This window comes from Mustela putorius, unplaced genomic scaffold (assembly GCF_011764305.1).
Source record: "Mustela putorius furo isolate JIRA1106 unplaced genomic scaffold, ASM1176430v1.1 tig00003845_pilon_pilon_pilon, whole genome shotgun sequence".
Classification (NCBI taxonomy): Eukaryota; Metazoa; Chordata; class Mammalia; order Carnivora; family Mustelidae; genus Mustela; species Mustela putorius.
In genome coordinates this window covers 76,686,144-76,698,282 of record NW_025421998.1, presented here as the reverse complement: position 1 = coordinate 76,698,282, position 12,139 = coordinate 76,686,144, and the positions used below count along the sequence as shown (strand labels likewise).

General features: G+C 40.2%; 1 protein-coding gene across 1 annotated transcript in view; it reads right to left on the bottom strand.

Annotated features, from left to right (window-relative positions):
* Window positions 1–7,475, bottom strand: part of KCND2 (potassium voltage-gated channel subfamily D member 2) — a 487,179-nt gene extending 479,704 nt beyond the window's left edge. The window contains 1 exon segment of the mRNA NM_001310177.1: window positions 5,583–7,475. Within this exon segment, the coding sequence (NP_001297106.1) occupies window positions 5,583–6,697 (1,115 nt within the window). The 5' untranslated portion in view covers window positions 6,698–7,475.
* Between the last annotated feature and the right edge of the window lie 4,664 nt (window positions 7,476–12,139).

Here is a 12,139-nt window from a genome sequence, read left to right as displayed (position 1 = left end):
GAGAAACGTGGTGTGAGTCCCAAAAAGCAGAACTAGGAGAGAAATGCATTATGTCAATAGAATAAAGACAGAACGGATTCCTTTCTTATACCTGTAGTATCAGCAGTAATCCCCAGTTAGTTATTATTATACACTCCCAGATAATATTTCAAGGTCTTCAGAAAAAAAAAATAAGTAAAAACATGAAACAAACAAAAAAATGCTGCTGCTGTTTAATTACATCACTATTATGTCACACATGACACACCTCTTCTTGGCAACCAAGTAAATATTTATTTTAAAGAAAAAAAGGAAAATGCTAAGCAAATATACACATTTAAAAATAGGTATGTGTGTCATGTCATATATTACCTATATTCAAATGATGACTAAAACAAAACAAAGACAGTTAAGATTTGGTTACCTGTAATGCATATCACATTTCTCTACATTTCTTTAAAAGTTCATTTTCGACTCCCAACAATGAACATGTTCTATAAAGAATTTTATAAAAATATATGTCATAGTCTGCGGGGAGCCTGGGTGGCTCAGTCAGTTAAGCATCTGACTCTTGATTCCTGCTCAGGTCATGATTTCTGGTGAGATCCAGCCTTTAGTCAGGCTCTGACCTGGGCATGGAGCCTGCTTGAGATTCTCACTTCCCTCTCCTCTGCCCCTCCCTGCCCCATTGTATGGTGTGCACTCTCCCTTAAACACACACACACACACACACACACACACAATGAACATAGTATGCAAAAATAAAAGTGGTTTTTACCAACAGCATGGCTCCTCATCTGAAAGATAAATTTGGTACTTTCCACTGTGTAAAGATGTATTTGATTAACATGCTAGCAATATTTACATGCAGATGCTGATGCAAGGGAAAGTAATTCTACTCATTTTGACTAATAACTGGGTAAACCAAAAGTTTCTATGTAAATGATTCTGCAAGCTTACTCCCAACATTCCCCAAAGCTATGCAGTCAGAATAGTGACTGATGGCAGGAAAATATTTAAGAGTTCATTCTTTTTAAGAATATATATTTAACAACATATGTGTTATATAATACATATATATTAAAAGATAAATAACATGTAACATATTTAATATATTTATGTTATATGAGAGATATATAACATACCTGCATTACATAAAACATGCGTGACATATACACGACATATTTTTATATATAATCGTTCTCCAATCAAGCCACTCTAAAAAGAGGACACATTGATGTGGATACATTGTTAGGAAAACTGAAATGAAAAACTATTTTGTGTTTTTATTTCTTAAAATAGCAATTTATCAAAACTATTAAAATTGAAATATTATAGAGATAGTTTTGTAGAGTCTTATAAATGGACAACTACACTGAGTTTTCTGAGAGTGCAGAAGTAATTCTACTATATTTGTTTCTGATGATAGTATACCATAGATGAACTTCTTTTTTCCTAGATTTGTTTAGAAATCAGAACATAATTTTTGTAGTTAAAATCATAAAGTAGTATTTTATTTTATATTTTTAAAAGATTTTCTTTATTTGACAGAGAGAAAGAGCACAGCAGAGGGAGTAGTGGGCAGAGGTAGAGGGAGAAGCAGGCTTTCTCCTGAGTGGGAAGCCCTACATGGGGCTCAATCCCAGGACCCTGGAATCATGACCAGAGGCAAGGCAGCTGCTTAACCAAAGGAGCCACCCAGGCACCCCATAAAGTTGCGTTTTAAACATAAACTTTACAGAAATGCCACGTAGTGGCTTTCTTTCCCATACTGAAAACTTTGATAAAAACAACTCTGTTTCAAAATTAAAGAAGTGGTGGACCACAGAAATTACACTTCTCAAGTTCTTAAGTTCTATGGGATGGGTAACACAACCTCTGTTTTTAAAACAAGGGTCTAAATGGTTAGTAATCATGCCCAAAATGCAGATGTTGTCTAGCATCCAAGCTCCTCAAATTATTTAACGTGCCACCTGGTACTGCTTCTTACTCACAAGTCATGAACCTGAGGTAAATGGTAAAGTTACCAAATATTTTTTGCAAAGTCACTTTGGATTATTGACAAACATTGGAAAATTTCCTAAATCTGGCACCATTTGAGTACTACCACTCGAATGAAAAATAACAACTGGATGCTATTTCCCAAAGGTCATTAGGACAAACGAGGAGTTCCAGGTTCTTTTCCTTCCAAGGCTGTTTAAGGAAGCAATTAGAATTCACATTATGGAAAGGAGGGAGGTGGGGGAGTAAAAGGGTACTGAGGGCCAGTGAAGGTGAATAGATATGCAGGGAAAGAAAAGATAAAATGGAAGGGCAGATATATATGGCTACTCAGTCTAAACACTTCTAAAAATCTTTCTGATATTCTTTCTTTCACTGATTTTTTTTTTTAAATTGGACTTCTAAGGTTTAACAGGAAATGGGTAGGCTTAAAATTACACTTCAAAGCATTAGTTTTACTGGCAAATTAAATAATTAGTTATATAACAAGCATGGTTAAGTTACAGTACAATGATATGCTTGAGATTTCAAGGAGCACAAAGATGATGAGATGAGTACACAATAGTTCTAAGACAGACCTGGTCGTTTCTTCAGACCAAAACCCAACTGAACATTGTTTAAAAGGACCTGAGAGGTAGATAATTCTGCCAGTCCTGGATTACAAAGCTCTCATCTTTTCTTCTCATGTAGATGATGTTTGCATGAGCTAGATTTTTGATAACCACTGTTTAGGATTCCATTTTCACTTCTATTATCATTCATTGATTAATATTAGCTCTTATTAAAAATAATAGCCAAGTAAAAAGGCTTAGAAAGGGTAATGGGAAATCTTTGGTCATCTAGCAGAAACAGCTCGATATTAATTCAAACTACTGCATATTTTCCAGAAAGTTTAGATCTGACACTTTAGCTTATAAGTTTAAAACTACAGTGAAAAATAAATTCAGGCAATGGCTTTTGTTGAATGTTTTCTGTTCTTAAATAAAGCTGTGAGTCACAATGCAACCAAAGATACCAACAAGGCAGGATCTTTAAAACAGAAATCTGTTTCTCTAGGAAAATAAAATACATTATAACTATATTTTAATGAAGAACTGAAGATGTCTTTCTAAGAAATTTCGCTGTATTATAAAGCATATACTTTCTTAAATGTTCATATATATTTATCAATAAATGGATTGCATTTTGACTGCATCAACATTTCTACATCTTAAAAGTATGACTGCTCTAGTCCATCAGATCATTAATTAGCTTAATTTCCCCAAAATTAAAATTTTCAGCTTCAGTGAAATTTAAGTCTTAAAAGTAACTCGCATTTTGCTTCCAAGTTTTGAGAAAGTGTATGTACTTAATTCTTCTAATCTACTTATATAAGAACACATGAACTAAATCCATTTCATAGATTTGACTGGGGCATTATGATTTAGTTTCTTAAATCATTTCAAAAGGTAGATGCTTATTTTATTTATACAGTAAAAAAAAAAATCATTGATAGCTAACACTTTTTTTTCTTCCTAAAAGCAAAAATAAATTTTAAAATAAAATTAAAAAATTAAAGTCATTTCAGGAAACAAACTTTAAAATAATAGTAGTGTCTCTTGTCTAGAATAGAACTTCTGGCCAGATGAAGTTAGCATCTCAACAACATTCATTTTAATACTGATACTCATATACACAGTATATGGTATTAAATGATTAACTTAATAAAATTTAATCAAAATGATCCTCTAATACTTCACAAAGAATACCAGCATAGACACCAAATTTAAAAACATATGTATTTCCTTTTAATGTTTCTTTAATTCCTCTTAAAGCAGAATTCTCTTTTTATTCATAAGTATTTCTGATCTGAAGTCCTGATAGTGATTTGCACTACCCAATTGTCCCTAACAAAGATTTCATACGACAAGAAGACTACAAGACTCGAAACCACACACACATATAAAATTCTCTTTGGTAAGAAAAAAGCATCTATACTACACCTTCAAAAAAACACCTATACTACACCTTCAAAATTTGTCACAAAACTACCAACAGGATAAGAAGGACATACAAGCAGTAGGATACGAATTTTCACTAATTCATTTTTTTTAATGCACCAGTAGGTCTTAAAAAAATACATGAGACTAAATCAAAATCACAGGCAGTGTTTAGCTTTTGTTTGGCACAATTTAATTAACTTAGTCAAAAATTCTTCACATATAAAATATTCCATTAGTTGGCCATATGACAATATGAGAAATTCTGTTCAATGCAATATGGCTAATACAATTAAGTTGACTTTAACCACATTGTCATTTAAAGAAGACAATTAAATTAGCCAGAAACAACTTTAAAAAGCAGCTTTGGGAATAACTTCTTCCTACAGCCATTACCAAACCCTTACTGAACTGATTAACTATGCAAGGAAAGCAGCAAAAAGCTGAAGAAAGGGCACTAACATCACTACTTGGCTTACCTAAGAACTCATAAAACTAAAAGGCTCTAACTATTTTATTTTATTAGATCCTGTAATATATAAATTGTGCTACTTTTCTGCAGTTTAACTAACACTAATCATTTCACTTTCCCTTTTTTCTACCAACTTAAAAAAAATCTTAATTCTAGCTTCATATTAATTTTTTGAAAAAGCATTAATTTGAAATATGTCCCTTTGGTTGCAAAACACCATTACCCCCAAATAAAAGAATACACAGAAGAATTATAGAAAGAAATCAGAATGCACAAAATTCTATTATACAATTGGCCCCTGGTGACCATCAATCTCACCAGATACTGCTCTATCTTCTACGTGTATTTAATGGTCATAGGCCCATTGCCTGATGGGATCTGTAGTTTCTAAAATGAAAAAGCTGTGAGTAATAGTCATTGACTTCTTATTTTGAAACTATGAACCTCTAGTCTTAAATATGCTGCAAATATTCTACTTCATTTAGTAGAGTTGATCAGCTTCAGCCCTAATATTCGAAAACTGTATAATCTATCAGCCAAAATGAAAATACATGTATATGAATATGTACATATATATTATAAAATTCTTGGATAATGATATCTATAATCTGTGTTTTATAATGTTATAAAATAAGAATTATGGTTCTTGGAGGAAAAATGAATGCCAAAAGTATCTATTTACATGAAAATAATACTTCAAATATACATGAAAACTTTTCATTTGAATACACTGGAACACTTTCTAGGCATTTCAGTATATATTGTGCATATTCATACCTTTATGTGGGTGCCAATTTTGTGTTGTTCATTATCATATCTTCATGTATTGGTATATATATATATATATATATATATATATATATATATAATATTATATTTCCCATATGCAGGAATTTTTAAATTTCTTTGTATATTTATCACTCTCAGGCACCAAAACTCAACAGTTGCCAGCAAATCCCCTAAACACTTCAGTCGCTGTACCATACCCATTTCATAGAGAGTTCCTCAAAACCACTTAGAGAATGCTTTCCTAAACCCCTTTCGAAAAGAGAAGAGCTATTTCCCCCGAATTATGTAACCTTACTGAGTCCACTCACAGTCACCTCCCATACCTTCAACCTCCATCCCATTCCATCCTGGATGGCACTTACCCCAGTGTAGTCATGGTGACGATGGTATACCAGAAGGCAGCAGGGATGCTGGTGAACTTGCTGGCTGAAGACCCCTTCTCTGCGTAGAACATGACCGTAGCAAAAATGATGATAGCCATGGTGAGCGAGAAGAGCAAGAAGCCCAGTTCTGAGGCACAACTCTTCAGCGTGTACCCCAGGATACGTAGGCCTTGAGAGTGGCGGGAGAACTTAAAGATCCGGAAGACCCGGAAGACCCGGAGCGTGACAAAGGCCCCGCTGACATCCTCATTGTCTGTCATCACCAGCCCAATGTAATAAGGCAGGATGGCCACCACGTCGATGATACTCATGACGCTGCGCACGAAACGGTAACGACTAGGCGCTGCAGCCAGGCGAAGCAAGTACTCAACGGTGAAGATCATGACACAGGCTGTATCCAAGCAAAAGAAGGCCACCGCATAGCGCTCCCCGCAAGGCAGTTCTTTAATGTGCCCCGGGCTAGACCCGCATGGCACGGTCTCTACCACATTTGCGATGACTGAGACGGCAATGAAGAACCCTGTAACGTAGTAGAACACCAGGGCCATGGTGCTGGTGTGGGGGTTCTCGAACGCCCGCCAGACCCTCTGCCGAGCAGTCATGGTGGGCAGCGCGCTCTCCCCGGTGTTGTCCGTGTCGGCGTCGTCCTGTAGCCGCTCCGCGTTCTCTCGCCTGCGGTCCTTGTACTCCTCGTAACAGCAGTCGCCAATAATCTCTGGGATGAGGCCGAAGAAGGCCAATTCTTCATCATAAGCAGAGATGCACTCGTGGCGAGGATAGTGGAGCTTCCCGGTGCGGTAGAAATTCAAAATGTGGCGGAAGATGTCTGGGTCACGGTCAAAAAAATACTGCTGAGTCTCCGGGTGGTAGAAAAAGTCCCTCTCAGAACTGCCCAGCAGAGTGTCTGGATAGCGTTCCAGGGTGTCCTGCCATGTCTGGAAACGGGTGCCACTCACGTTGAGCACAATCAGAGCATCTTGAGTCCTTTTTCTCTCCTGCCTTGGGGGAGCTGGCATGGGCCCCGAGGCCACAGGCATCCACCCAATGGCTGCCGCCCTGGCAAAGGGCAGCCACGCTGCTACGCCCGCCGCCATGGTTCCTTGAAGTGGAGGCAAGAAGGGCAACCAGGCCTCTACGATGGGGCAAAGTAGCCACAATCACTCACTTCCGCCCGTCGAACAAAATACCACTGAGAAATGTGGTCCGGAAGTATCACTCCTATTCCACGGTAGAGCTCCTGGTGAAGTCACAGTTCTCAGAAGGGCAAGTTTCCCTCAAACACAGGAATTTGGAGTAGTAAGAAAAAAAAAAAAAATACAGTGTCCTAACAATCACGCCCAGCAGACTCTAACCAGACCTCTTCCAGCAGGTGAACCAGGCCACTCCTGGCACAAATAAGTATACAGCTGACTTTAGACGCAGCAATTTTTTCAAACAGGTGTCTGGTTTTTTCCCTGACACAGTCCGGATAATGTGGGGTCAGTATGCGTTGTGTAGGATAGAGAAAACGAAGGGCAGTCACTCAGTGGTATTCTTTTGGTGAATTAGACAATCCCTCCACCTTCCCTTTTAGCTCTTTTCAAACCTTCCCTTTCCAAGTGGCCCTTCCCGCCAACGGAGTCTCAGAAAGGCGACCTGTTGTTGCAGCTTCCGAGATGCGGTCACAGCCGCTGCCCCACGTCTCTTTGGGAGTCCGGTCGCCACCTCCACTCCTTGGGCCGTATTTGCAGAGATGGAGGTGCTGTGCGGTGGGCACGGTGGGGGGCGTTAATACAGAGCCTCCTCCCCCACGTCTGCAAGCACCCCTTGTGTCTGCCAAAAGCGTTTGCCCAATCGCCCCTTCACTCTCTTTTCAAGTTCAGCTCAGGTGCAGTGTGACAGTTACAGAACACGGGAGCTGGCAGCCGCCGCCGCCGCGGCGGCAGCAGCAGCATCTGCCTCCGCGCAGAACGCGCCTCGCTCGCGGTACATACCTGGCAAAGTGCGCGCCGGGGCTGAGTTGCATAGAGACTTTCTCCTCGCGGTGCACCCGGAAAGGGAAAAGCAGAGAAAGCAGCTCCCGAGCAGCCGAATCCGATGCGCCCAGAGAGCATAAATAAAGCTCAAGCGAGCTCTTCTTCCCCTTCCCCCATCCCTCTGTGCTTCCCTCCTCCTTTTCACCTTCCAAAAGCCAGGCGCAGGCGAGCCGAGCAGCAGCAACAAGTTCAAAAGGTGCGGGGGAGGCGAGAACGGAGGGGACTGGCTCCTGCCAACTTACTGCGCCGCCGCTGTCACCGGGGCCCGAGCCGGGCGGTGCGGGGCTGTGGGGCTGCGGGGCTGCGGGGCGGCCGGGCTGGCGGCGTCGGTGGCGTGGCGGGGCCGGGGCGGGAGCCGGAGCCCGGGCCGGGGCCGGGGCCGTCGCAGGCAATCGCCTGAGCGCAGAGGCAGGAGGCGCTCGGCAGCGCGGGGGCGCGGGAGGGCGGCTGGCTGCTTCCCCGCCAGTGGGTGGTCCTGCATCTCCCCCGGCTCCCCGCGCCGTTCTGCTCGTGCGATCAATAAATAAGGAGAAAATAAATAAATAACCACGCGCACGCCCCGCCACGCAGGTTATGAAAGGCGTCTCCTGCCTTTCCCTGGGCTTGACCTTTCTCCGCCCCCGCCCCCTCGGGCTCCTCTCGCTCCACCCCAGCCACCCACCAGCCCTGGCTCAAAATGTCACCGAGGGAGAGCATCCAGGTGGATCTGCCGGGGAGGAGAGCAGCCTGGAGGAACAAAGGGAAGCTTCACGCGCCCGGCTGCGGTGGTTCGGTGGAGGAGAGGAGGAAGGGGACCGGTGCCGTGCTTCTGCCTCCCTGGGACCCGGTTCAAGGCGAGCGTGGGAAAAGAAAAAAAAAAAAAAAAAAAAAAAAAAAAAAAAAAAAAAGAGAGAAAGAGAAGCTGGGAAGGAGGGTGAGCGGAGCGGAACGCGCAGGAATTGGTTGTCTTCTGGAGGCTACTGGGTAGCAAGACCTGCAGAGCCCCGCGGCGGAATTTTTAAGTGCTTTTCCCTCTTTCTATTTGTTCAAACCAGATGTGAACGTTGTAGGAGCTAATATGTCATCTATCCAACTTGCCGAAAAGTCAGACAGTCCCCCTCGGTCTAGGTCTTGCCACAACTCCTTTTCTCGTCCTTTGAGAATGACAGGAAGGATTTAGAACCCCTTTCCAAATGTCAGCGTCCAGGGGCGTGAGTGTCTTATGAGTGTGCGTCCCCTTCCTTTGCTCTGCGCATCTCTGCGCATCTCTAAAATGGTTAAAGTAGTTAAAGGGGTCCGTGTGGGGGGTAAGTGATGGGGTAAGAGACTAGGAGATTGTCGCGGCCAACCGTTTTGTTTTTCGTGTACCCCGCCTCCTCACCCCAGCCCTCCCTACACCCCCAGGCATTAGGAATCGTCCTTAAAATCAAACCTATACCACTTGTAACCACTAGATGGCGTGAATGGAGAGAAGTTAAATTTACACCTAAGGTTTGGATGCTTTGGAAAGGTGAAGGATCAAAATGAGGTGACCCAATGGAAAATCGGATCACAGCAAATATCCTCAATTCCCCCTCTCCAAATACCAAACATACCTTTTTGGTATTTATGTGAGATACACTACTCAAATTTATTTTGAAATTTAATTTGAAATTTAATTTGAAAATTAAATTTCGATTACTGAATAATAGTGATGATAAAGGTCTTTAGAAATAGTGACACTTCACCTATATTAAGGGGGGGGTCTAGTTTTTACCTAAAAGTTATCTTTTCAAGGCTTATTTTGTTTTTAGTTTGAAAAGTAGTTGGACTGTGATGAAGAGTCTTGAATTGACTCTAAAGCCCTAGAGATCTTAGGCAGGATGTGTTAACCTTAAAAATCTGAAATGGAATACCTCAAAAAAAAAAAGGACACTAACAAAAAATAGAGTCTACAGAAACTCGCCAGAGAAAGAGAAAAACAAACTTTCTAATATGCAGGACTTTTTGTAGAGATGGGAAGGCATTTTTTGTTTACTTGTTTACTGGAGTAGTTTAGGGAATCCTATGTTAGTAGCTAATGAAGTCAGAGCTAATGCACCATGAAAGTTTGGAAACACAGAACTGAAAACACCTGCTGTTTTATCTGTTTGGATGAGTCGCAGTGAAAGATGCTTGTTAACAAGTCTATATGGCCTGCATACATGAAAAGGAATATTAAGTGAAAAATAAAGAAGGGACTACTTAAAAATTACCGTAAGAAAATTAACCCCTTCCTAATCCAGAAAATAAGGTGCCAACATAACAGGAGTCTCCAGAGAATGGAGAGCCATGAATATTCAATCGATGCCAAATTGGCATGACCTCCCATAAAGACCAGGGCAGGCAACCTTAAGAGAGCTTTTAAAACTTCCCAGCAGGACGCTGAACACTAACAAATATAAACATAGATGTTTAACTCTACAAAACCCTTAAGTAAGCAAGAATAGAAAATCCATAATTCTTAAGAAGACTTTGAGGTCTGTTCTCCCCCAATCTCTACAAGGTTCTTGATGCAACAGAAAGAATGTGGGCTTAAAAGCTAAACCCATCTAGATTCAAATTCTAGTCCAAAAAATAACTCATAGGCTTTGTTTCATCTGGCAAATTACTTAACTTTTGTTTAGAAGTTGCAGATAATAAAACTTAACTTTTTAAGCCTATTGTGAGGATTAAACAGGATAATTCTCCTGAATGCCAGTGTAGAATTTAGTACACACAAATTGTACTCAATATCAATTCCTTTTTACTTTCGATGCCTAATGGAAATGCAGACTATTTTATCAACCCTGTATTTGAAATTCCCACAGGTACTTCTGTGTTTACTCTCACATCTGAGTTCAAGAGTCCCCTTGTGATATAGCAGTGACTCTGATATTTCAATGAAATGCTATATGAAGGCTATGTATGCAAAATTCAGCAGAACATTCTCAGTCTCTATGCTTCTCTTGCCCAGGGATTCCTGTGCTTCCTTCTTGTACTCCCATTTTACATACTCTGCTTGGTTGATGGAAAATAAACTCAGCAAGATCAAAATTGAATTCATCACCTCTCTTGTCCTCTACTCAGTTTTCTCTCCTGATGAATAAAGCCCAAGGTAGAAACCTCATGGTCATTCCACAGACACTGTCCTGTTCTTTACCACTTCCCTGTACAATCCCCTCAAAAAAACACACTCATCTAATGCTCCAATAAGCTTGTGTATTCTACCCTCATTACCCATCTATCCTTATACTGTACCTACAGTGATTTTTAAAAACTATTTTGAGATAATTACAGGTTCACATGCAATTGTGAGAAAGAAGAGATTCCTTACACCAATCACCTAGCTCCCCCAAAGTTAACATTTTGCATATTACGGTACAATATTGCAACCAGAAAATTGACATATTGGTGCAATCCACTGACCTTAGTCACATTTAACCTATTTTACATACACTAATTTTTGCATGTTATATAATTTTCTCACACGTATATATTTATGTGACTACCATCACAGTAAGCATCTAAATAAAAGATTTCCACGATGAGGATCCCCCTTTATAGTCAGCTCCCTTCCTCCTCCCTTCCCTATCCCTTGCCAACTACTAATCTGTTCTTCTTGATAGTTTATCAATTCACAAATATTATATAGAAGGATTCATGCAGAATAAACTTTTCAATTTGTCTTATTTTACTCAGTAGAATTAGTTGAGATCTAGCCACATTGTTGAATGTAGCAACGGTTCATTTCTTTTTATTGCTGACTAGTACCACACTTTGATTATGCATTCTCTCACTGAAGGAGATTTGGAGAGGTTCCAGTTTGGGGCTTTTATGAATAAAGCTGCTATGAACATTCATGTACAGGTTACTGTGTGAACATCAATTTTCACTTCTTTGAGATAACTACCCAAGAGCATAACTCCTAGGTTTATGACAAGTGTATTTCTAGTTTTGTGAGAAGCTTCAATAATCTTTTCCAGAATGGCTGTATATCCTACTGGTAAACTCTAAGTTAGCTGGTTTCTCAGCATCCTTGCCGACATTTGGCATTATCACCACTTTTTGTTTTAGCCTTTCTGATAGTGTGTTGTGACATCTCATTGTGGTTTTAATTTGCATTTACCTAATGGCTAATTTTGTTGAATATGTCTTTATGCACATATTTACCATCTGTATATTCTTTGGCAAAATGCATGTTCCTATCTGCTCAGTTCTTAATTGACTTGTTTGCTTTTTACTGTTGACTTTTGAAAACTTTTAATGTATTCTAAATAATGGCCCTTTGTCATATATGTCCCTTGCAAATATTTTTCCAAGTTTGTAACTTGTCTTTTCATACTCCACACAGGACTTTTTGCAAAGCAGGAGTTTTTAATTCTGATGAGATCCAAATTGTCAATTCTTCCTTATATGGATCGTGGTGTTGGTGTCAAATCTAACTCTGCCTAGTCCTTTGTCCCAAAGATTTTCCCTGTTGTTGTTGTCTTTTTTTCCCTAAATATGTTATAGTTTTACATGTTAAACATAAGTCTACGATCT